Source organism: Chenopodium album, chromosome 13, assembly GCF_948465745.1.
Source record: "Chenopodium album chromosome 13, dcCheAlbu1.1, whole genome shotgun sequence".
In the NCBI taxonomy this organism is placed as follows: domain Eukaryota; kingdom Viridiplantae; phylum Streptophyta; class Magnoliopsida; order Caryophyllales; family Amaranthaceae; genus Chenopodium; species Chenopodium album.
In genome coordinates, this window is record NC_137846.1 from 20,782,518 (window position 1) to 20,809,949 (window position 27,432).

At 34.6% G+C, this 27,432-nt stretch overlaps 2 protein-coding genes across 3 annotated transcripts; one reads left to right on the top strand and one right to left on the bottom strand.

The window, feature by feature from the left end:
• Window positions 1–7,396: 7,396 nt before the first annotated feature.
• On the bottom strand, window positions 7,397–8,014 carry LOC145575368 (uncharacterized). The gene has a single exon (XM_081633248.1). The coding sequence runs from the start codon at window positions 8,012–8,014 to the stop codon at window positions 7,397–7,399; it is 618 nt and encodes a 205-aa protein (XP_081489374.1).
• A 3,317-nt stretch (window positions 8,015–11,331) lies between these two features.
• LOC145576484 (uncharacterized) lies at window positions 11,332–16,964 on the top strand. Of its 2 annotated transcripts, XM_081634242.1 has the most exons (6): window positions 11,332–11,538; window positions 11,842–11,959; window positions 12,044–12,480; window positions 14,023–14,362; window positions 15,786–15,975; window positions 16,051–16,964. In XM_081634242.1, exons 1-6 carry the CDS (start codon window positions 11,495–11,497, stop codon window positions 16,785–16,787), a joined length of 1,866 nt encoding a protein of 621 aa, XP_081490368.1. In that variant the 5' UTR covers window positions 11,332–11,494; the 3' UTR covers window positions 16,788–16,964. The 2 variants fall into 2 exon arrangements, with proteins under 2 accessions (XP_081490368.1, XP_081490367.1); XM_081634241.1 differs by having other exon boundaries at window positions 15,786–16,964.
• Window positions 16,965–27,432: the final 10,468 nt, after the last annotated feature.

Sequence of the window (27,432 nt, forward strand, 5' to 3'; positions counted from 1 at the left end):
GGCCACTGTTATCTTGGAAGCGGTTGCATCTAGGGATTTATGGATTTGGCACGCCTTCTTTGGGACTCCTGGGTCGTGCAACGATATTAATGTACTACAACGTTCTCCTGTGTTTGATGATATAATAAATAATCGTGCTCCACAAGTTCTATTCACAATTAATGGAAACACTTACACAAAAGGATACTATCTCACCGATGGGATTTATCCAAAGTGGTCGACATTTATAGATGCGGTTACTGCCCCTCAAACAACTAAGGATACGTTATTTACTGAACGTCAAGAGAGTGCGAGAAAGGATGTTGAGCGTGCTTTTGGTGAGTTACAAGCTCGTTTCGCAATAATCAGGAAGCCTGCTTTGGCATGGAGTGTAGATCTGTTGTGGAAAATTATGATAACTTGCATCATTATCCACAACATGATTGTTGAAGACGAGCGTGATACATATTTAAATTATAAGGATCCACTCGAGTTTGCCGATGAACAGCCTAAGAATATGCCGGGGTCGTCCTCAACTAGGAATGCAACAACATTCACCGTAACTCCCGGACAGTATGATCCAGATAACTTCGGTAGATTGATAGCTTCGAGAGAGGAAATTCGTGATAGAGACGTCCATATGGCTTTGAAGAACGACTTGATCGAGCATTTATGGGCACAGTCTATGAGGTCCGATGAAAATTAAACATTTCAGTTATTTTTAAACTTATGTTTGTTATTTTCTTTGCTATTTTTATCAACGTAATTCATGTTTTTTTTATTCGTGTCGTTTAATCAATGTATTTCATGTTTTTAATCAATGAATTTTATGTTTTTGAATTCGTCTCGTTTAATTAATGTGTCGGTTAATAGAACGATCTATTATTAATTATTATTAACAACATTTTCAACAATAATAATAATTAAGTATATTAATAAATATATGTAATTTGAAAAAGGAATAAATGGTGGGGTATATGTAAGTAGGAGAGAGAAAGTGGGAAAGGATACTCATTGATGTTGGAAATTTTTAAGGGAAAGGATGAGTAAAAGGATGGAAATAGTGGGAAGTGATGTGGAGGAAAGAGAAAGTGATGTGTCAAGTGTAGGAAAGGAGAGAGAAACCGGGAAAGGATATAAGTATCCCCAACACTAATGATGCTCTTAAGGGCCTGTTCTGATACGATTATTTTCATTTCAGTTTAGTTCATCTTTAATAAGTTCATTTCGACTCTAATAAGTTCATTTCAACTCTAATAAGTTCAGTTTAGTTTAGCTCTAATAAGTTCAGTTCAGCTCCTAATTTCCTTCTCTTATAAAATATTCAATTCAATTCATTTCAGTTCAGCTCTAATAAGTTCAGTTCAGTTCAGCTTTAATAAGTTCAGTTCACTTCAGTTCAGTTCAACTCAGTTCAGTCAATGAAAACAGGCTCTAAGCCTCTCTTGCAAATATACAAATAATATGGGCCCCCTTTTTAGGCTTAGATTATTTTAAGATTGGCTCTAATTGAATTTAAGCAATGAACATTTGAATATAGTAAGTATTTGTCTTTTTATACGTACCTAACGATAATATCTTTGATTTATTTAATATAGATAGACCTTTCTCCATGAAAATGACACTCAAATTAATATTTTCTGCTTCTCAAAATAATTGTGAAATTTATTTTGTTAATGCTACTTTATAATTTTTTTGTAAGCAATAAAGATTATCACTAAGGATGTTAATCAAATTTAGCAACCACCTCAATAATTTTTTTATAAATTATGAAAATAAAATATCATAGTTAATAAATAATTTGGTACCTCCAATGAAAAGTTAGAACTTATGTCTAGCACTTACCCCATTTTAATTTTAAAGCCAAATTTATACAATGATGATAAATATTATTGTAAAAAGTAGACAATATTAATTAAAATTTAACAAATAAAATAATGTAATTAAAAGATGATGAAGAAAGATATGTGAGAAAGAGCTACTATAAAATACTTTTGTTAAGAGAAAAGATTTGCTTAAGTTTTACATTGAAAAATAAATATATAGTATTAATAAAAAGAGTTTATAAAAAGAAAAACTTAAGTCATTACTTTCTCAATGTCCCACATTGAAAAAAAGATGAGAGACATCAATAAGAAGAGGTTATAAAATAAATCATATAACCCTCTCTTTCAAATCTATTAAAGCTTAGGCGTTTTTTAAGGCTTAGCTTATTCAAATAATGGTTCTAATTGATAAAGTTGGGCCCAAATTTATTTGGGCTGAAATTTCACTTTATCTAGCCTTTTTAATCCTTTTTTTATATTAGCCTGATGTAAAAGTATGAAAATGCTCAGTTTTGACAGTGCATAATTGTGATTGGACACTACCGGTAGCCCTGCACAGTAATTACCAAAAAAAAAAAAAAAAAAACTAGATTTAGGTAATGTCCATCCACAATCTTGGTAATTACCAAGAAAACTGAATTTTTTCGTAAATTGATATATATATATAGCTAAAATAAAAAAGCTATATAATGTCATAAAATTAAAGCCCAAACAAATTTGGGCCCAATGTTTGAATAACCTAGGCCTTAAATAAAAGCTAAGTTATTCATACTATTGAAAGTGTGGCTAAGTTTCTCCTTTTATAACCTCTCCATGTCAATACTTTCTATTTTCTTTCAATGTGGGACTTTTTGCTCAACATAAAATTACTCTATATGAATAGTTTTTTCTTCCTCCTTTATCCCATTACATTGTTTCAATTGTTCAAATCTTAATCATTCTTGTCTATCTTATACAAAAATATTTCATCATCATTTAATTAATCACTTTAAATATAAAATGTGTTAGTTGTGAACATAAGTAATAGCTTTTCTTTATAGAGGTACCTATACAATAAAATGTATAAAATTATTTAAATTAAGTTGATATATAGTTATCCCAAAAGCTTTGTTAACCAATTTTAGATGTTAATATCCATCATTTTTTTTATCTCATCTTCTTATTGCCTTAGTAACAAATTGATGATTGATAATAATATAACAATTTTATAACAAAACACAACACACAAACCCTAGCCGTTTTTTCTCGTTCACTCCTTCGTTCCTTTGTTTCCCTCCTTCACCCCTTAATTTGCCTCTAGTGGTGATGCTTTTAATGGAAATTCAAAAAAGTAATGCTCGTGCTCAAGAAGAATCTGCAGCTTCCACTTTTAAGAACAAGCAAAATTATCAAATTTATGCTACTTTTTTTTGTAGATAGTGGTAATATTACAAAAATATGTAATGTTTGCTTAAAAACTTAATCGTTTTGAGCTCTAAACGTATTTTAATTCTTAAAGTCAATATTATACTGTTTTTAGGGCAGGTTGTTAATTATTAGTTTACAAAACCAGAATATGGAAAATTTGCAGAAAAAAGGTAAAATTGAGACAAAAGAAAGCATTAAATGCTCAAGGCCCGAGCCAAGCTCGAGCTCGAGCCGAGCCCAATATCTCAGGCTTGACGAGCTTCGAGCTCGAGTCAAGCCTGGGCTTACCACTGTCGAGCCGACCCTACCCCTTTTGTTGAGGTTCCGCTTCAAACTTATATTACTTGTTCTTTGGGAGTCTTTGTTATCTTGTCGATGTGGGAGAAATAACTATGTGATTTCTACAAGTACTTAACCCGCGACCAACTTAAACAAATTCAGTAAATCTCATTTGTTAATTATATCTTGGTTATTAATAAAGATTCAAGAGAATCGAGGGTGAGGGCTTTTATTCGGCTCAATTCGATTAGTATATATTCGTAAACATTGATTGTTTACTCTATTTATGGCATGCCAATTTATAAACGTTGATTTGTTCATTAATACTTAATAATTTATAAAATTTCTACTAATCAACAAATAAACATTAATTTGCTCAATAATACTTAATAGTTTATAAAAATTCTGCTTATCAACGAATAAGGAAAATGTATAAACTAAAATCAATTTTTCTTAAAAAAATAAATATTATACATAATAATTTCTTATACCATGTAAATGTTAGTATTTTAAATTTAAAAAGCAAGACATATTTATGTGTCAATTAATTTCATTAAAGTTTAATTATGATAATTTTTGAATTAATAAGTTAAATAAAGATCTTACTTCTATGCACGTGATTTATATTAGTATGGGTGATATTAATTGTTTTTGTTAAAAAAAAAAAACAAATCATATAACTAATATACAAAGCTAAATTTTTAGCCAGGCTACGAGACGGTGATACTTGGCGTTCCAGCAGTGTTACGCCATGTTGGGGTGATTTAGATAAACTTCATAGAATTAAAAAAAATAGTTTAGAAATCTATTTTCAATCAAATTTGGATAGAATTTTAGAATAAAATTGTTAGTTTAGAGTCTATTTTTCAATAAAATACCAATATTTTAGATGTACATATTAAATTATAATTTTAATTAAAAAAAATTTAGATTATAATTCTAAAAAATTATCATATAAATTTATTTTTTAATATCATAATATTTTTTGGAGCAAAAGAAGTAGTTCAAAACGTATAACAATCCATTTATATGTATATACAAATCGGTTAAAATAATATATTTTACAATCTAATATAATTTTGTTACTATGTAGACCTATCAATCAGGGTCGGGTCATGAGTCATCTCGGATCGGGTCACTTCAGTCTTTAGGTTACAGGCCAAGAAATGTTCAACCATTGCCCAAAGTTTTGGGTTCAGGTCAACTCAACGGGCTTTGAATATTTTTTTATTTTATTTATTTTCTGCTAATTTTTAATTTATTTTTTATGTATTTGATCGAACATTTTATGTTTTTCACCAATATTATTATTAGTCATTGCATGCCTACAAGATAGCAAATTGTCATAAAAACACATCAATTGCTAACTAATTTTGTATCAATGATATATTTTAAAATTTAACATATATATTAAAAAATTATCTTAAAATTTAATAAACAATCTGGGCTTTGAACGTGCACACAACTAGTTTAAAATAAATTTTAATTTAATTAATAATTAAAACAAATTTAAACCATGGTTAGATTTTTACAATTAAATTTCAATTATTTAATTAATAATTAAGGAAAAAAAAAATCCAAAACCACCTTCACCCACATCGCACAGCCACCTCCCCCTCTCCCTGACCGCAGCAACATACCGGCGAAACTCCCGGCGACTGCAGCATCCAGCTTCCCCGGCCTGCGCGATCCCGCAGCTCCCACCTTTCCCGGCCGTCGCAACCCCCATCCCTACCCTAAACCCTAACCCCACCGCTTCCCTTCTTCCTCCCCCAACCCGAATCAAATCAACACCTTCGTTTCTTGCTGGTATGTTGCCGCGGCCAGGGGGAGGGGGAGCTTGTGGATCGACACCGCCAACATACCATGACAGGGACGTCGTTTCGTGGTGGGGAAGGGGAGAAGGTGGGGCGGGTTTGGGTTTTAGAGATGATTTGGGGTTCGTCGGAGAAAGGGAGACGACGGAAAGCGGGGAATAGAAGATTGTGGATCGACGCCGGCGGGGGAGGGCGATCGATCGGCTGGGGAAAGAAATCTGTCGCCGGCGGTGGATGGAGGATTTTGCTTGGTGGTTGCCGGCGTCGGTGGTGGGGGGATGGCAGTCCTGTTCATTTTTTTTCCAGAAAATTATCTGTAATTTTTTTTCTTCTGATTTTTAATTCCTATTTTAAAATAAATTTTCAATATTTTCTAAAATCATTAAAATGATTTTTGATAAATTAAAAATAAAGGGCCCACAATTTTATTATTATGGTGTAATAGTTTGCCACCTTGGCTTAAGGTGATCAAAGTTTCTTTCATCACCTTAGAATTTGTAAACTGCTATTTGACGCCCGTAAATTACTCAAAACGCCCACAAAATTACAACGAAATTACCACTCTACCCTTGAACCACTCTACCCTAAACCATTCTCTTCAACTCCCTTCAAACCAAAAAAACAAAAAACCACCACCACTTTCACCAACACCCAACCCCCTTACCACCACCACCACAAGCACCCAAAAACACCACCGGAGAACCGCCAAGATGCCGAGGACGAAGAACGTCGGACGGTCGAGGGAGGAAGACGGCGTGCCGGAGGAGCAGGTTCGTTTTTTTTTTAACGCTTGACCGAATCGCCCAAAATAGGCGGTTTAACCATGGTCAAATCGCTCAAGATATCCGGTTTGACCACGGTAAACCGCCCAGTGAAAACGGTTTGACCATGGCCAAACCGGATTCCCTGGGCGGTTTGACCGTGGTCGAAACGGATTTCATGGGCGTTTTGACCATGTTCAAACCGCCCAGGAAATCCGGTTTGGCCACGGTCAACCGTTTTCACTGGGCGGTTTGACCATGGTCAAACCGGATATCTTGAGCGGTTTGAGCACTGGAATTTAAATTTTTTTTTTTTTTAATTTATACTAATAATATATTTGTTTAAAAATTGTTTAGATTAATTTTAATATTTGTTTAGTAAAAAAAAATATTTATTTGAAGTTCACGTTTTATGTATAATTTAAAAAAATATTAATTATATATATTTGTTTAATTTAAGTTCACGTTTTATGTATAAGAAATTAAATAATATGTTCGTATATGTTTAGCTTTATTAATTATATGTTTAGGAAAAAAATGATATTGTATATGTTTGTTTTTTATATGTGTAGCTTTATTAAATTTATGTTTAGAAATAAAATAATGTATTTGTGTATTTGAATTTTAAAATAATTAGGTGTATGTTTAGATAATCAACTAATATAGTTTTATATTTTACGTTGAGTTTAATTAATATATTTGGTAAATTTTAGTTTATATATTAATAGCATTATATTTAGGAAATTAGATAAAAAAAAAGTAATTGCATTTATATTTCTATATATATTAAATTTATTGAATCGTATACCAATTACATTTATTAATTAAATAACAGCCACGAAACATGAGGAGGTTAAACATCGAGTTCACACATGTCGAAGGATCAGGTCCTCGACATACACGATCTCGAGGTGTTGATGCTTCTGTTAGGAGGGAGAGGGCAGCTTCTCGAGCGGCGGATGATGACATGTACGATCAATGATCCTGATCATGACGACATGGAGGATGCCTCGACTTCCGCAGGAGGCGAGCACGAGGAGGCGCCATCAGGGGTTTTATTTCGGGCCCGACTTGATCAGATGACTGATGCTGAGGTATGTTATGATTATTTGCTTTGTATTTTGCAGTGGATGGGTCGTTCCATGCATGTGATTCGGCGATTCATTGCAGACACGGGCGGTGAGGTCACCCCAACAGTGGTTGAGGCCCAGGAGCTTATTGCGGCGTGGGATGCAATGATGAGAATGTAATAGAATTTAATGTAATTTTTAATTATAACTAAAATTGTAATTAAAAACTAATTAGAACTGGAATTTAAATTGCGTTTTTAATTACAAGTAGAATTTCTATTAATATTATGCCATGTTGCTATCCTACTTGCATATCGTTGGTCCCAATCTTGGATGCTAAATTCACGAACGTCATACCAAAATCCGGCTATTGGGGGAACAGGGAAATTAGGAGACATTTGCAACCGCACGTAGTGATAGTTCCCCACCGTTAGTAGTGCAAGCTCCCTACTCGGGCCCGTGGAAGTGGACGGGGCACTCCACGGTAACACAGTGATGCATGGATACACACCTACACCATTTATGCCTGTACCGAATAGCATAATGACAGCGTTGAACAGATTTGCGATCGGGAACAAGTCTTGAAACACTGCCATCCAATGGTCGCCTGTGCACCTACCATCAGTCCACGTGATACGACGAACCTCATTTTCCAATTGATCACCGTAAATGTACGAGTAGACGTTAGGATGCCTGGTTATCTCATTCGCAATCACAGTCCTGGCCAATATCCATTCCTCCTGGTTACCCCAAAAGAATTCTGCAACACAACGAAATCCGCAGTTGCCATCACCGATAGGGTCTACCCATCCTTCCAAATACGGCAACATGACATTTGGAAACCAATCGACGTACAAAAACTCGTCGATGTTCATCTAATTACCTGTAAATACATCATCACCGCATTAATTACATATTCGCCATTCATTAGGTAATGTACAAAAATATTAATAATAATAACAATTTATACCAGGTGACGTCCTCATGTTTACAGATTCATTTGATATTCCACGACCGGAGCTGGATGTAGAACGACCCCTGCTTCTACCACGACTTCGCCCACGAGCACGACCACGACTACGACTGCTCGGAATGTGCTCGAACCCACTTGCATCCCGTCTAGTAGACGAGGACCACTGCTGGCCTTGTGGTCGACCCCTGGTTGTCTCGTTTATCTCAGGTTCTTCGTAATCTCCTTCTTCAGGGTGAAGCTCCGCAAACAACACTCGGTTCACACTCCGCACAAAACCGGGGTCGCGTTGTAGAACCTTATCAACTAGGGATCTAAATTGCGCAGTGTCCTGTTCCGACTCATCAGCAAAAGTATGAATGCCTACACCATCCCCAATGACGAGAGTCTTCCAAAAAGGATGGACCTGATCCAAATATAAACCCGTGCCACCCTGAATCGAGGTATATATGGTACAAGCACATGGTAGGCCGTGTGTCATCAACAACGCACAACCACATCGCTCGTACACATCATCAGATAACTCTCTAATCCTGGTCACCTCCTGCTTCAGAATTTTGAGACCGTGGAAGGACATATGGCCACTGAGATTGTGCAACGGCATGCCCCTATACTCCACTCCAATTCGTCGTCTGGAGTCCTCCACATGATGACGAATTCCAATAAGCAGACCCTCTGTGGCGCGGTGCACACGACTGAATATTGAATCCAACGACCCTCTGGAACTACCGAGCCATTGTTTAAGCACAGAATGTTGGCTCTCCACCCTACACGTGTTCACGTTGCCAAAGTGCAACACCTGATTCGTCCATGCTAGGATAAACTTCTCCTTGTGTACAAGCCAAGTTTTTTCCACATAATCCACAACGGTACGCCATGATCTTCCCCAAGTATCCCTCACTTGACGCAACTCAAATTCATACTCAGCCTCAGTTGTTGCATTCATGAGTTTTGACCACCTCCCATTTCTAAATTTCTCAGCTAACACCATATCTTTCTTACACAAATGGTATACCTTGGCCAACACATCTTTGTTGATATGCCATCTACATAACAAGTGAGTTGTGTCTGGGAATACCTCTTTCACCGCCTTCAACAGTCGATCAGTTAGAATCGCAGTAGGAGTCACTTCAAAACCCATATACAGCTTCAATTTCTCCAACACCCACTTGTAACTCTCATAAGACTCTGTCTTCATTAAAGCATACCCGATCAAAAAGTTTTGGTTTGTCGGTGTGACCCCAACAATCTCGAAGAACGCCATGTTGTACCTGTTTGTCTTGTATGTGGAATCCATCCCTATGACATGTGAATAAGTCCGCAACATATTCGCCATCTCTGGATGTGCCATAAAGGCATGGGTGACAACACATGTGTCGGGGTCAGCAGCTACCCAACTAACGTACTTGTGCTCGTTGGCCAAGTGAAGGAACTGGTTTACGACATCTCTCCCTTCACTATCATCAACCCTTAAACGACTTCTGAAATTGTAGATGTGCCTCATGTTAGGGTTCTCATTGGGATACACATCTTTCACAGCTGCCATTATGTTACTAGGTTTTGCACATGCTGAACTCATTTGTCGAACCAATTGCTTCGCAGCCGGACTTAAACCACTCACTTGTCGATGACCCTCTCGATAAACCATCATAGGGTGGTTGTGCATGCCATGCAAACCAGATACAGGAATTATTTGCCACCCAAGATCATCTACCACACATGTGATCTTGATCCGAAAAGGACATTTGATACCCTTTCTTTTTGTGTTTTTTCGTACAGCATTCTCCATATCCCTGTCTTCGGCTGTATTTCTATGGGCACGATCGCACTTCAGATACTTGACCGGCCGACCATCTCGTTGTGTCTTATACGAAGACTTTGTAAGGAAAAAGCCGCAACCAATAGAGATGTTTTGAGCCCATTCAAAGGCCTCTTCAAAAGTTGGGAACATCGTTGACGTTATAAAGACTGCACTGTAGTCAACTCCATCACCCCCCATAATCCGGCAATGACGCCTAAACAAAGAAATAACATGAAATTTAGCATAATAACCATGATAATAATGGAAATAAAAAACATAATAATCACAACAATGATCACAACTTAATTCTACTTATCATAAAAATAACAATAATAGTAGTAGAAATAATAATAACAATAATAATAATAATAGAAATAATAATAATAATAGAAATAATAATAATAATAGAAATAATAATAATAATAGAAATAATAATAATAGTAATAATAATAATAGAAATAATAATAATAGAAATAATAATAATAATAATAATAATAATAATAATAATAATAATAGAAATAATAATAATAATAATAATAATAATAATAATAATAATAATAATAATAATAAAAGTAATTAAAGCAAAGACTTTTTAAAAAAAAAAAAATACAAAACCGCCCGAGAAAACCGGTTTGACCATGGTCAAAACGACCAGGAAAAGCGGTTTGACCATGGTCAAAACGCCCAGAAAAAGCGGTTTGACCATGGTCAAACCGCCTAGAAAACCCGTTTTGACCACCGTAAAACCGGTTGTCCTAGGCGGTTTGACCATGGTCAAACCGCTTTTCCTGGGCGTTTTGACCATGGTCAAACCGGTTTTTTCGGGCGGTTTTGTACATTTTCGGCGACAAAAATTAAAAATTTACCTCACCAAGTGGGTCCGGCGGGGTGGACACCCTGCTTTCCGCCTCCGACATGTAACCGGGTGGCGATAGTGGTGGTGGTGGTGGTGGTAGTGGTGGTAGTGGTGTTGGGTGTTGGTGGTACTGGCGGTGGTGTTGATGGTGGTAACCGTGGCGGTGTTCGGTGGTGGTAGAGTTTACTTTAGCTCGATTTTGAGAGTTAGAGTTATGAAAGGGATGGAAGATAAGAAATAGAGTTGAAGAGGGTAAGAAATAGAGTCAAGGGTAATATCGTAATTATTTTGTAATTTTACGGGCGTTTTGAGTAATTTGTGGGCGTTAAATAACAACCCCCTAGAATTTTCTATCTACTTAGTTGACTTTCCAAGAGATTGTTGTATTGTCATAGGCTCATAGCTATAGACTATTGAGTGCTCACTTTCTAAAATAAAAATAAAATAAAAAGTAAAAATAAAATAAATAATAATTAATAATTAATAATTAATAATTAATAATTAATAATTCATGTTTGTTGTCATCAGGGTCGGAGTAAAAACACCACTATTCGTGATTGTTTCTCTAGTCTGCACTTTGCAGTCATGAAAGTGAAACTTCAATACATTTTTCTTGCGTAGATTACTAGATTGATATAACTTTCAACTTTTGGCTAGACTGATCGTTTCGAAATCCCAATTTGGAAATTCCAAAAGGGTTGTGAAGTTGCTTTCTTCAGCTCCTCAATATGCAAAATACTTCAGATAAAAGTCAAGTTAAACAAGATGAAAGGTGAAATGATCCACTCTATTTATTTTCTGCAAATTTGGATTAATTGTTAGCTAAATCATTTTTTGTGTCAATTTAGTATAATGGGTTTAGTGTTATTTCGTTGTTTCCTTTATAGTTAGCTCAAATCATCTTTAGGGTTCTTCCCCATTTTTTTTTTGATTGCACATTTTGGTGATCCATATTTTTTAACCTTGATTTTCGGATCATCGGATGAAATTACTCCCGAGTTGGTAATTTTTGTTTGTTAGAGTGAATGTTTAGGGAGCTATGCTAAAAGATTGACTGATTTATTACCTTAATTAGATCAAATGGTGAAGAGGAATCAAGGATGATTACAATCGAATATCTTCGGGCGAGGTTGCTTTCTGAAAGATCGATTTCGAAAGCAACCAAAGAGAGAGCTGATGAGCTTGCAAAAAGGGTTAGTTGTTAGTGTTGTTTGGGTTTGTACTGTGCTTTTGTTTAGTGGATTACTTTTTTCATGTTTGCTATGGAATATTCATAGGTTAAGGAGTTAGAAGATCAGCTGAAAGTTGTAACTCTTCGGCGAAAAAGGGCAGAGAAGGCAGCTCTTGATGTATATTCGTATCTAGATAATCTTGGGGTTAGTGACATTTCTGAGGTTTATGAGTCCGATTCCAATGAGGATGAATCTCAGTACGATTCAGATATGGATAATGGGGATACAACCAAGGTTGACAAGGCCTTTGGGTCTTTGGAAATTGAGAGAAATGATATGGAGCCATTAGGTTCAGAGCCAGAGTCTACCCCTTCATCCGGTAGATCATTGTCTTGGAAAGGTTGCAAGGATGGTACTCGACTCCTGGAAAAGAAAGGTCTTAAATCTTCTATCCGAAGCCGAACTAGTCTTGCTCAAGTTAACTCTTCTCCAAGGCAGCGCCTTGGTAAATCATGCCGCCAGATCAAAAGAAGAGAATCAAGGTACATGTTTGTAGTCATTCCCAAATTTGATGCTATTTTGATTCTTGATGATAAAAATGTAACGCTCGGCTACTACTCTCAGACTGTATTTCACACCAACTGTAAGAAAAAAAAACAGAACAAAAAGGAACAAGCAAGAGAAGAGAGGGAAGTTGGACTGCTTCTTGATTAATAAAGATGATAACTTTCTTACAAATGGTGGCTTTAGGTCACCACTCTCCTAGGTGGCTTCAGGCCACTACTCTCCAGAATTTGATTAATACAAAATACCTAATGAGCTAATCCCTACTTCCCCTTTTTATATGTACACAATCCTATTACAATCAGCAAAACAGCCAGCTAGGCAAGCACAAAAAGCCAAGCTCTGCTACAATTCTACCTAACTCCCTGCAGCAGTCATTTGGTTAGTGAGTGACTGCCCACCAAGGTTGGTGTGCTGCTGTTGTCCCATTCCTCTTGCCCCAACGGTCTGCAGTCCTTTCTTGTGTCTTCTCTCGTAGGTGATGATACCCTGGGGTTTCACTTTAGGAGTTGTTACAAAAAAAAAATATACATATATTACGATCATTTTTGTGTACATAGCATCATTTAATCTGTTTACGGCCAAAGATTCCTTGCTTGTAATTGGCACTGAAGATCTGCTCTAGCTGAGTAAATTGATTGACTTAGGCTGAAATTGCTGGGTATTTAGCTATCAATCCCATGGTGAATAAGTTGCAGCCTTATCAATACTATTCAACTTGTTGAAGACCTAAAGTAAAGTAAACTAGACAAAAGTTATTCTAAACAATCATGAATTAACCTCTAGGCAAAGGCCATGCCTCATTTGGTATAATTTTGCTTCAACCTGATTTATTTGGTATAACCGACGAATCAAAATGTAATTAGCAAAACCTAACAGCTTGGAAGCATTCAGCCCCATGCTTACCACTCCACGCAAATCAGCAAATGATATTCCAAGGGGAAAATAAACTATAATAGATGAGTATGAAGAGTAGTTCAGGATGAGTGGAAACCCTTGCCAAATCTCTATTGAGAGTCTTGTAGCTAGCAAAACTCATGAAATTCATTGAACAAGACCATAAGTAACTATCGATCAAGGTCATGACTATGATAAGTATTCGTTCACCCTTGTATATTGAGGCACATTACTCAGTGTTGATGCAAACACACAATAACCTATCTTTCAGACTAAACACAGAAGTTGGATATAATTTGAAGCTGCTGAAAAGTATATCTAATACTCTCTGTTTTTTATAAGGGTTTCAATTTTGGCTTGCAAGTTTTCTAACGCATAACTTTAACCTGTTAATATATTTAAAATTTTAAGTATTAATAATAAAAATTTAATATTTTGAAATTATACATTGAAATGAATCCAACATCTTACGTGATGATGTCTGATTCCATATGTATTAGAAACACAATATGGTCAAAGTGAGATTTGTAAATTGTGTCAAAAGTCAGAGTGGAACAACTAATAAAAAAACTGAGGGAATTTGTAAATTTTAATATTCAACAGTTTTTTGGTTTATGCTTCAGGTCAACAATTGAGGAGCCTAGACATGATTCTAGTATGTCTAATGCTCATGATAGCAATGCTATGGACGGCTTGGGCCGTGGTCTTGATTGTTTGGACTTCCAGAGTGTGGGGTCAAGAAAATCTCCTCAGAGATTTGGCCAGAGAGGTTCTGGAAAGGATAAAGTTTCTTGTTCCTTTGAAACTCAAGCACAGGAATATGATGCTGGTAGTTCCTCGCATGAACATGAATGTAGTGGTGAGATGGAAAGAGCTCGTCAACATCAAGCACAACTCATAAAATGTTATGAAGCTCAGGAAAAGGATCAAAGAGATTGGGAAGAAAAATATGGAGAGAATAATGTTAGTATGCTATTAAACTTTGTTTCTTATTATTCTTATCCCAAAATTTCATTGCATATGGTTTTTCCCTGTATTTCGAAGTCCTTGTTTAGATGATGATGTAGGGTATCACCCCATTCCATGATAATGTTTAGTTGTTCAATCCTCTAGATGAATAGGATGTTGTTGGTTACATTGAGCGGAAGAGTAATAGATATTCCTCAAGCAAATTTATATTATATTAGGAGACAATTGTGTATATTGTTTAATCAATTTGAGAGAAGAATAAAAGACTACATTGATGTTCCAATAATATTAATTCAGCAAGTTTCAGAACAGTAAGTGTTTTAGTTTCCATAATACCCCTGCCCCTAACCCCTTGGAAAGGGAAACAAGTAGATAATATTGTGTAGAGTGCGTGGTTTTCTTTCCCTGGCCAAAAGGAAAGAGAATTCCTGACTTGTTTGAAACTTTGTTATCTGACAATACCTCTATAGGATGTTGCAATTACTCCAATCTGTGTTGTGATAATATTGTGTTGTTGTTGTGGTTTGTAACTGAGTACGTTTTAGAGCTACATAGCTCTCTTGATTGTTTTATGTTAAATAATTACTAAAAAAAAAACAGAAACTTGTAGCTTTTCTATTGCATCTCTTTGATGAAATCTATGCAGCTTTTTTTTTGAATTGCTATTTCTGTGTTGCTGGAAAAAAAATGACCAACACTTCCAGATTCAGCAAACAAGTTAGACTAAGGCTATGTTCAATTCAGCTTATTTAAGAAAATATTTGCTTATTTCATAAATATCAAATCCGACGAAACCACATCAGATCTTTTTATTCGCGTTTACTTATCACTATATATCGTTAATTTTATAATAAAAAAATTATCAAAATTTCATATATGTATACATTAATACATATCAAATGACAACTCATTTGTAAAACCCATGTTTGTAAGGTTCATGACGAGACCAAATTTGAAGAAACATCAAATGTTCAAAAGGATTATTTGAAGAGGATGTGAGAAAGTAATCCGATAGTGTATCTAAGCTCCTCTTTAATTTTACCAGCTTTTTTCTATTTGTGCCATGTTTATGTTGAACTGGTATCTGGTGCTTGTTACATATGGGATGAAACTACATATTAGGTGTTGGACCTGTTCAGTAAATGTAGCAATTGGTGTAACAATCAGCAAATTTAACTAATGGTTAGCTGTTTGATATCTGTTGTCAAACTACTTAAATGTTACGTAGCTAAAGTACTGAACATTAGTAAGCTGGGATTAATGCTAGCTTGTACATTGTCATTTTTCTATGTTCCTGTATTTAATCAATACAACATTCAATTTGATTTTGATGGCTAAAATGTAGAATTTCTTCCCTTTTTTTTCTTTAAATCCTGATAAATCTGAACCTTTATAGTGCATGGCGTTGAATTTGTAGGATTCGTGTGAACCTGGTAGCCATTCAGATGTCACAGAGGAGAGAGATGAGAACAAAGCAACAGTTCCTCAACTCGCTGACGCTGGTGCTTGCCATGACCACAAAGTTGGGACGCAAATCAATTCTGTAGGAAGAAAACTATCGATAACCCAGTTCAATAGTTTCAAGCTATCTCCTGATGCTACTAGAGGTAGTACAGAGAAACATAAATATGGTGAGATGCAACCTTGTGGATCTCCTGCTCCTGATTTTTCTTTCTCTGCAGTGAACAATAATCAATCTTTGGAACCCGCAGCTAGACATTCATTACAAGCAGGTCATGATGACTCATCATACAGTAATAGTGTTTCCTGTAAACTACAACCACCTTGGAAAAATGACTCTCGTTCACTTGTACCCCATGAAGAACCATCTTACAGGGTGGGAACAGTACTTGAGGCCCTTCAAGAAGCCAAGTTACTAATCAAACATCAAATCAATAGTTTTCCAGACACCAAGATATCTGTTGGCAGAACAATTGAAACTTCTGTTCCAGCAAACGGTGATGTCGATTGGGTAAACATTCCTGTTGGATGTCCTGGACTTTTCAGAGTGCCATCTGCTCCAGATTGTCAATCTCTCAGTCAGAGTACATTACCAAGTTCAAATCAATTATCAGAACTAACCAGTTCTGCTCTTGACACAAGATCTCTTGCAGTACAAGGCCACCAATATATTTCCTGTCCGATGGGTTCCCAGCTTAGTAGTCCTAGTGCTGATTCCTTCTTCTCTACTCTGGATATCTCTAATACGCAACCAAGATTCGACTTTCAGTTTAACACCAACATATCAGCTTCCGGTAATTCCAATGAATTGACAAGTTCAGTCTTTCCACACTTCTTCCCACATATGCCGTCAAACCAGATGATGGGCAGCCAGTTGCCGAAGAACAATGATGGAATACCCCCATATGGATATCCTTCGTTTCATGATGTCAGATCAAATACATATAGAGATAGATAGTAAAATCATACGAGTTGCTTGACCTTGCATTTATGGTTGGGTTAATTTACTAATATAATGAATTTAAATACATTACCAGAATTGATATATAGTGCTGGCTTCTTGCAGTTGCTGCATGTACTGATGTATATTTGTTACATTGTACAAGTGCCATATTGTTAAATTGATTATTTGATATCTGTGTGCCATTATGCTTCTGCTGTTGAGATTGTTAGAAAATTTCTGTAGCAATTATTGGAGGATTAACATTTAAAAAATTAGATCATACTGTTGGAGTTCAGGATGATTGATTATAATTAGCTGTCTGCCGTTATCCTAACATGTTTCACCTTATTAGTGGATAATACAGCTTTTTGTGTCGAATGGCCAGATGGGCATATCGATTCATTGATTAGACGGCCTGGTCCTGCAGTCCTGCTGATTTTGTGCACAGGTCTAAATTCAGATTTTACGGAATATACTTGTTCCTTTGATATTGCAACGTTTATTTCACTTATTTAACATTATGTGTGTTGTATTGATGTTTAATTGTAGTATGAGATGCGAGGCACATGACAAAAAATTAGAATGCTACTAAAACTCTAAAAGTTCATCTTTTTATAGTTATTGATAACCACTTTAGGTATCACTTTTTAAACTCCAAATTCACAATGTATCCTTTCTTATAAACATATACTCCGTATTACTTTATTCTATGCTTGCAAATTTGCAATCTCATGTACGAGTTTGTTATCGTATCTCTCTCCCTTAAATTTTTTTGCCCCCTATTATTTTATGCTCTCTTCCCATACTGTAATATTAAAGGAAACTAGATTAGACTCATGCGTTGCACAATTTATAAAAGTTTATTATTATGCATAACAATTAGTTTTTATCATTTGTTTAAAAAAGAGTGACAATTATTTTCTGTTTGAAAAATGTATATTGTAGATTAAAAAAAAAAATGATTACACCACACTTAGAAATGGAGGGAAAATATTTAATGTGAGAATAACACGTAGGATAATTTAGAGTTTGATAATGTCAGCAATATTTTGTTTTAGTAATAGTTAATAGAGATGTGGAAGTATATATTTTTGTTTTGTAATAAATTCTATAAAAATTCAAGTCCCTTAAAATATTTCAATTTAAAATATACAAGCTAAGAGACGCACACAATGCGAGCGTGTGTAATATAAGTAATCTATCAAGCTCTTTTTTTTTTCACAATATTATCTCCTTAATTCTAACTAAAAAAATATTAGTGGGTTTAAAAATTGTTGATAAAATATAATAAAATAATATGTTATTAAAAAAATATGATGATGATGTTATGTAGGCTAAATATAAAATTTGACTTTCCTATTAAAAAAAAAAAATTAAAAAAGATGTCAGTTTTTTTTTTTTTTTTGATGGTTTTTTTTTTTTTATTTTTTTTATAAGGATGGTATTTCTTTTTTTTTTTTTCTAAAGAAAGAAAAAGCTAAAAGGGGTATTTTGAGAAAGTGAAATTTATCACCCAAAACCCCACAGGATATATAGAGTACTTTTTGGAGATGGAGTGCATTTTGGTATATGACTACGTTTATTAATTAATAGAAGACCAATCCCATCCAGAATCAGAATGATCCTACTCATCTATACTTGGTCTAAATTATTTATAAATAGAAGTCTCAAATTAACTAAAGTTTTTTTTTTTTTAATTTTAATTTTAGTGAATTAATAATGATACGGAGTATTTATGTTATATATTAAATTTTGTTCACATATATTAAATTTTGTTCACATCATTTTACTTTTATATATTATTTTTTAAATTTGAACTCTAACCCAAAGGCATCAAAAAATTATGTTCAACTTGTACAAGAAAGATTTTAATTTATCAACTAGCTATTAAAAATTTTAAACACAATTCAAATCAAACTCAATGTTTTTATTAAATTTTTTTTATTTCATTCAAAATTGTTGCAATTATACATATATGCAACAATTATATGATGCATATCCGGAAGATAAGTTGAAGAGTCATTCAAATTATATCTTTGGGTGGTTATTATAGACAATAATATTCATCTTTTGGGTGGTTATTATAGATAATAATATTTAGTTGTTATTTATCTTTTATTTTGATAGCTTTAGTTTAGATATAGATTAGTTTATCTTTTGATTTTAGAATATTCTAGAGTTTATTTTAATTTGCCTATATAAAGGGTTTTAGGTTGTAACATTTTGATATTCTAGAGAGAAGTTTTGAATTATAATTGATCAATTCGTATGAATTGTTTTAGCAAGAAATGATTAAGGCCCGGTTTGATAGTAGCGTTTGCGGTACGATTAGTGTTTTGACCAGTCAAAATACTATTGGAAAAAATTTGAGAGTGTTTGGCAAGGTAGCGATTCTAGTAGCGATTAGCGATAGAGGTAGCGTTTAAGTAGCTTTTCTCAAACGTTAAAAATAGTAGCGTTTAGAAGCAGCGGGCAGCGTTTGACAAATTTTTATTACTTTTTAAACAATATTTATATGAATTTTGATATATTTTAATATTGCAACTGCTACTTTTACCAAATACTTATACTATCAACCGTTACTTTGACAGCTAACCTCTACCCATTACTAATTGACCGCTATTCGCTACCTTAAAAGCTCCCCGTTATTCGACCACTAAAAGATACCCGCTACCGCTACTTTTGCCAAACAAGACCTAAAGTAAAACTAGTTAATGTGCACGTTAATGCCACGTGATATGCTTTATGGTCTTCACGTCCACATTTAATTAGTTTCTACCTTCTAGAAAATACTACTGTACTAATTAGATTAAGAAAGTATGTTGAGGAAAGTGGTTTTATGTCTCTAATACTAGTTTAGCATCCATGCGATGTAAGTTTTACAAATGAAATTGGCTATATAATACATTATAATTCTAACATTTCACATATTAGAGCATCTATGCGATGTAAGTTTTACAAATGAAATTGGCTGTATAATACATTATAATTCTAACATTTCACATATTAGAGCATTCTCAACAATGAGGAAAAAATGTTTTCCTCATACTCTCTCTACCCACTTTCTCTCCCTAAAATCCTCATTTTCCTCATGAGGAAATTTGCTGAGGATTTTTTTTTTTTTTTTTTTTTTGATAGGTTGGTGAGGAAATTTTATTCCACTAATGATGAAAAAAAATAAATAAAAATTCCCCACTACTCTCTCTCTTACTTTTTTCAATACCCCACAAACATTTTCTCTCTACTACAAATCACCATATTTATTAACTTATGTTTTTATTAATTTATACTTTTATAAAATAACGATTATGAAACAAATAAATATAATTATAATTAATTAATTTTTAATTAATTATTTGACAGTGATTATTAGTTTAATTAAGAATTTACACGCACAATCAACCATTTGATTATAAACTTACTTATTTTTAGAGTTTGATAACATTACAAAGATAAATATATTACGACTACATTAAATTTTAAAGACAACATTAAATTAAAGAGGTACGACTTCGATTAAGTATTATATATTTTAATTGTTTACTCGTCGCTGAACCATATTTTTGCCAAATGTGTTCAACTAAATCCGTTTTTAAAGAAAAATGAGTTTCTCTATCACGTAGGGAAATTCTTCTTTGAACATACGTGTCGAAATCAAAGTTAGCCAGTCGGCCAACGTTGTATTCAAAAGGCGCGGTTTTGTTCATTATGGCACTTGTACTTGGTCTAGTTAATTGTGGTTGATCTTCTTCGTAGTACCTTTTCAAAACTTCAGCCCGAATGTAGTTGTGGCATTCGTCCTCGACAATCATGTTGTGCATAATGATATAAGCTTTCATTATTTCACACAAAATGTTTTCGTCAAATGCAAGTGAGGGTTGTCGTATTATTGCAAACCTAGCTTGTAAAACCCCAAAAGCTCGTTCAACATCCTTCTAAGCCGTAGCTTGTTTTTAAGCAAATAATTTGTCCTTCTGGATTTGAGGATGTGTTATTCCTTGAATGAAAGTAGCCCATTTTGGGTAAATACCGTTTGCCAAGCAATATCCCATGTCGTACTCATAGCCATTCACTGAAAAATGTATTGGAGGTGCTCGGCCATGCAGAACATCATCAAATACCGGGGACCGATATAGGACGTTAAGATCAGTAATAGGTCCGGGGATTCCAAAGAATGCATGCCAAATCCATAAATTTTGATCTGCTACGACTTCTATAATTAGGGTCGCATTCTTACTTCGGCCTGCGTATTGCGCTTTCCATGTTGTAGGACAATTCTTCCATTCCCAATGCATTTAGTCAATGCCACCTATCATGCTGGGAAAACCACGCATTTCATTTTGATGCAAGATTCGCCTTAAATCGTCATCTGTGGGACTTCTTAGGTACTCAGCTTTAAAATGTGTAATAACCCCTTGACAAAAAACGTTGCAATGCATTCCGAGAGGTTGTTTGACCAATGCGTGCATACTCATCCACCACATCTGGGGCCAACCTATGTGCCAATATTAGGGGTGTCCATTATTCAGATAAAAATCGAAATCCAATCCAATCCAAACCAAACCGAATTATTAATTCGGATTGGATCCAAACTTTAATTCGGATCGGATCAGATTGAAATTTTTTGAAAATTTGGATTTTCAGATCAGATCGAATTGACCTTGTTTGGATCCAAAAAACCGAATTAACCGAAATATGAATCCATACTTTTACAAATATTGTTTTTTATATTGATCATGTAAAATTATGTTGATGATTACTACATTAATATAAATTATATAAAACTATATTTTCAATACTTGTATTAACAATGTACAACTTTATAATTGCATTTTTGTTTTTATAATCACTTTAGGCCCTAAAAATTTGCAGTATATTTTAATTCAGATTTTCGGATCGGATCCAAATAATTGAATTGTAATTCGGATTGGATCGGATTGGATTGATGAGAAATTCGGATCGGATTGGACTTAAAAATTAAAAATCGAATTTTATTCCGGATCGGATTGGATTTGGCTAAAATCTAAACCGAAAACCGAATAGACATCCCTAGCCAACATTCTTATCGCGGCAGTGCATTTTTGTAGTGGTGATAACCCAAGCCTTCCAGCTGCATTCCTACGCTGTTGGAAGAATTGATCATCATCAACCACTGTGTTCATGATGCGACAGAATAAAGGCCTTTGCATTCGAAATCTATGCCAAAATTAATTATTGTTATACGCTGGATTTTACGCGAAGTAATCATTAAACAATCTTTCATGACCCCATTTCCAATCTCTTCTATTTGTATCCCCTCTAGGAGGTTCCGAGTTACATTCATTTTCAATTACGGGGTGAGCTTGTGGTTAGGAAAGCAACATAGTTGGTAAGTGATTTGTGAAGAGTTCGTCAACTAGTTCATCAGATCAAATTGTGCATATTGATTTGAATCAGATGAGCTAGAGGTTGAGGTAATGGAAGATATTGTATTTGTTTGAAATCTTGGTTTGTTTTGGTGTGGGTTGTGGATAGATCGTGTATTAAGTATATATAGCAATGAACCTGAAATATGAATGACAATTCAATGCATTAAAACAAATTAAACTACTGAAATGGAGCATGCATGACTACTGAATGACCTTTCAATGCATTAACATTATGAATGACAATTCAATGTATTAAGACAAAATACTGACTAGTTTATTATGAATAACTAGTAAATGCACAAAAAAAAAAAAAAAAAAAAAAAAAATTGAAATGGTACATGCATGACTACTATTGTGATTATGACTAGTGAATGCATTATAAGATAAGTACTTGATATGGGACAGGTATGACTCCTAAATGACAATTCAATACATGATAAAGCAATATAGGGAAAATTCAATAAAATAAAATTGAAGACACATAAATTACTTAACATGATAATAAAACAAACTTTAATACAAACTCTTTTATTTTGACGCAAACTTTAATACAAACTTAATACAACATTACAATATCAAAATACATTATTAAACGTAAACTTAACACACTGTTATAATATATCAACATTAATTAAACTAAAACATAAAATACAACCATACTCGAAGATAAAACATTACACTTAAAATTAGGAGTTAATTAACTTAAACCCCTTGTAGGGAATATTTCAAGCATCCCACACTTGAGCCCCATTGTGATCATACACTTAAGCATGGTGGCGTCCAAAGGGAAGGAAGCTAGAGCAAAAGAGTCGCCAACAAGTTTTAGGAACTTGTAAACCGTTCACAGGGTGAAGGTTACACCCCTTAACGATCCAGGAGATCGTTAACTCCAATAGGTCTGGAACCATGACTGGAAGTTCGGGAACGAAGGTACAAATTCAACCTAAAAGAGATTAAACCTGCCCTAAATAGGCCTCTACTTTATTCTTCTCGTATTCATGTGCGCTTTCTGACTAACATGCAATCAATAGGTTTACCCTAAACCTGTTTATCTATGTTGGTTGAATATTAATGCACAAACAAATCTATTATTGGCGATCACTTGAATTATAATCATATTAGCCTAAACAAGATTATTAATTATCTTATTAAGCGTGATTACAAGTACAAATTCCCTTTAAACATGCATAAAAGGCGTGATCAAGCAATAACAATAATAATATATATATCAAGCAACATAAAATAATCACAATCATCATCATAATCAAAGCTTAATAATAATAGCAAGATCCTAGGCATGATACGAACAAGATTAATAACAAACCCTAGCATGTCACTAAACAATAAAGATCAAAGCTTTATTCCTAACATGATACTAATATGATATTAGGAAAGAAGTAGGAAGCATCATAATAATATCAGAAATATTAGTTAACCCTAAACATGATACTAGGAAGCAATATAACATCCTAACATGATACTAGGAATCAACAAAATACTCTAAGCATTATTTCTATATCAAAAGAGTAATAAAGCAATTAAATTACTTACTTCGATGCCTTGTACCTCTTTCTAATAACAAAAAACACACGTTAGTAACTTCAAGGAAAAGTAATAAAATAGTAAATCTAATCAAAGAATTGAAATAGGATTTGGGACCAAACCCTCAGAAATATTAAACCTTTCACGTCTAGGGCGAAGGCAACTTCGAACTTGGCTAGGTGTGTCTAGAACTTGTGAATGTGGAATTTTGTAAGAGGGAAGGTTTAGAAAAAGAATAGGGAGAGAGCTTCTAACTTTTAGAGAGAAAGAGAATAGAGAGAGATGATGGATTGATGTTAATGATTGTGAATGATTGAAAACAAAGGAGATACGACCCCTATTTGTAGAAAAAATAGCTCAGAATCAAATCAAGTCCCATTCGGAATAAAATACCTCCTGTCGCCAAAGACAGGAGTCAGCGCCAGGCGACAGATTTGTCGTCTCGTGCTAAGTCAAAAATAAAACTCGCTTTGAACGCAGAATCATTTTCTTAATACGATTAAGCAGCTAATTCCGCGTTACGCAGATTAAAATCATATATTTTATTCAAAATAAAACACTTTAAAATATAATTATCAATCCTAATCTCATTAGAATTAAAAAATAACCTTCTAAATATTCTAGAAGATTAAAATCAATCCTAATAAATTTAGGAATAATAATTAATAGGCCCTCCTCTAAATCATTGGGCCACATTTAAAATCATTGGGTCTAATTTAATTTAATCCATAACTTCCTCATTATTCATCGGAATTGGGCTTATAATATATCGTTGGAAAGCTCTTTTCAAACATAAACCAACTACACTATTATTGGACCCTTATCGTGGACCAAACCAAATTGGAATGGCTATTTTCATAAATAGAGTAAGAGAAGAAATGTTTTCAAAAACAGAAAGAGAGATATTTTAATAAAAACAACCACATCACTAGACTTTTCACACTTTCACTTCGTTCGATAATCAAATGACGTGAAAGGTATTCATCACTTGGTTTGGTTTTGGGGAGACACATTTGGGTGTCTACAGAAGCCCCCACTTTGACTGAGTTTGGAGAAACGCAAGTTTCGAAAACGAAAGTCAAAGTAGCGATAGGGACGGAGAATGATTCAGAACGTTCTGCAATCCTAAATCATTCTTGTAACGCCAATACCTGCAAACTAGCGTTAGTTAAACAGATAAAAGAGTTAAGAAACGCGTATCTTGCACCATCGAGAACACGTCTCTGGAGTAACTGATTTTGTTTGACTATCTTCCTCAAGCTAGGGGATACCACCTGAAGACTGCTACGCTTGCAGCTGCCTTCAATTTCCGTTGTTTTATGACCATCTTCCACATCCTAGGGAACACGATTGAAGATAACTTCGCTTGAAGTCACCTCCAGTTTTCTGACAACCTTCCTCATCCTAGGGAACGCCGTCAATGATAACTTCGCTTGAAGCCATCCTCAGTTGTCTGACAACCTTCATCATCCTAGGGAACGCCGTCGAAGATAACTACGCTTGAAGTCATCCTCAGTTGTTGTGATAATATTCCGAAGAAAATTACCGAAGACCAACGCTTATTGATCCTCAAAGCTCGCTTGAACTTTGCTGCTGTGATATTTGTTGAAATTATCGCGGTGCCAGTACGTCGGCGCACTTTGCTGCTTGTGAACCATTACGTCGGTGCTTGCGATGAGCCAATGTTTAGGCGCTTTAAGCTAAGTGAGACGATCTTTTATCAGGTCGATCACTTACTGTGATTGTAATCGAGCCGATTACTTAATCATGTTGTAGAAACCCATTTGTGTCTCCCCAAAACCAAACCCGGTGATGAATACTTTTCATGTCGAATCATAATCGAATGAAGTGAAAGTGTGAAAAGTCTAGTGTTGTGGTTAGTTTTTATTTCTCTTCTTTCTCTCTGTTTTCGAAAACCTATTTTATGAAAATAGCCAATCCAGTTTAGTTTGGTCCATGGAAAGGGTCCAATAATAGTGTAGTTGGATTGGGCTCGAAAAGTGCTTTCCAATGATATATTATAAGCTCAATTTCGATGAATAATGAGGAAGTTATGGCCAAATTACTAAACTGGGCCCGGTTTGACCTTTATATGCGGCCCAATGATCTAGAGGAGGGCCTATTATGATTTATCATTCCTAATGCAATTAGGATTGATTATAGTCTTCTAGAATCTTCTAGAAGGTTATTTTGAATCCTAATGTGATTAGCATTGAGTTTTACGAGTTTTATTTAGAATAAAAGAAGTGTTTTAAATGAAATTACAGTTTTACCCCTCGTACGCTTAATTTTATCAAAAATATGAAAACGTGTGAAAAAACTGCCTGCAGCGTCGCACCACAGGCCGTCGCCTGGCGACAGGCCTGTCGCGCGGCGACAGAGGCTTGTGTGGCGACAACGTTGTGCTTTATTCTTCTTGAAACTCTGATTCTTTTTTATCATATTTCGGCTGATTTTCGTTATAAATAGCCTCCTTAAACCTCCGTTTTTAATTACCAACTCTCATCAAGAATTTCTTGATACTCTCTCTCTTTTTCTAAACCAACTTTTCATAGACAAAATTCCGCATTCACAAGATCTAGACACACCTAGCCCAGTTCGAAGTTGCCTTCGCCCTAGATGTGAAAGGTTTGATATTTCTGAGGGTTTGGTCCCAAATCTCTAATTCAATTATTTAATTTAATTGTTTGTTTTATTATCTTCCTTGAAGTTACTAACGTGTGTATTTTGTTATTAGAAAGAGGTACGAGGCATCCAAGTAAGTGCTTTAATTGTTTAATTGATATTTTGATATAGAAATCATGATAAGATTGTTATTTTGGTTCCTAGTATCATGTGAGGATGCTTTCCTTAGTATGATATTTAGAGTGATTTGCTTATATCAATTATGATTTCTAGGATGCTTTCTATTTTCTTTTCTAATAGCATGTTAGTATCATGTTAGGGCTAAAGCTTTGATTTTTATTGTTTAGTGACATGCTAGGGTTTGTTATTAATCTTGTTAGTATCATGCCTATGATCTTGCTATTATTATTATGCTTTAACATGATTATTATTGTTATAATTATTGTTTTTATAATTTTTATTATTATTATGTTGCTTGATATATTTTATTATTGTTATTGCTTGATCAGGCTTTTTATGCAGGATTAAAGGGAATTTATACTTGTAATCACGCTTAATAAGATAACTAATAATCTAGTTTAGGGTTAATTAGATTATAATTCAAGTGATCGCCAATAATAGATTTATTTGTGCATTAATATTCAACCAACATAGATAAACAGGTTTAGGGTTAACCTATTTATTGCATGTTAGTCAGAAAGCGCACATGAATACGAGTAGAATAAAGTAGAGGCCTATTTACGGCAGGTTCAATCTCTTTTAGGTTGGATTTGTACCTTCATCCCCGAACTTCCATTCATGGTTCCAGACCTATTGGAGTTAACGATCTCCTGGATTGTTAAGGGGTGTAATTTTCACCCTGTGAACGGTTTACAAGTTCCTAAAACTTGTTGCGACTCTTTTGCTCTAGCTTCCTTCCCTTTGGACGCCACCATACTTAAGTGTATGATCACAGTGGGGTTCAAGTTTGGGGTAATGCTTGAAATATTCCCTACACATGTCAAATTACTTATAGGGGCTAACTGGCGTACCAAGGAACCCGAAATTGCTGTATAAGGTCTGCATAGTCAGTTATAGGGCCACAC

What these genes read in the sequence shown, in the direction of transcription:
- LOC145576484 (XM_081634241.1), top strand. Translation starts at nt 11,495, where the DNA reads ATGCAAAATACTTCAGATAAAAGTCAAGTTAAACAAGATGAAAG. An exon ending in CAAGTTAAACAAGATGAAAG is followed by an intron (nt 11,539 to 11,841) that starts GTGAAATGATCC and finishes TACCTTAATTAG; the next exon opens with ATCAAATGGTGAAGAGGAAT. An exon ending in CTGATGAGCTTGCAAAAAGG is followed by an intron (nt 11,960 to 12,043) that starts GTTAGTTGTTAG and finishes GAATATTCATAG; the next exon opens with GTTAAGGAGTTAGAAGATCA.
- LOC145575368 (XM_081633248.1), bottom strand. Translation starts at nt 8,014, where the DNA reads ATGAACATCGACGAGTTTTTGTACGTCGATTGGTTTCCAAATGTCATG.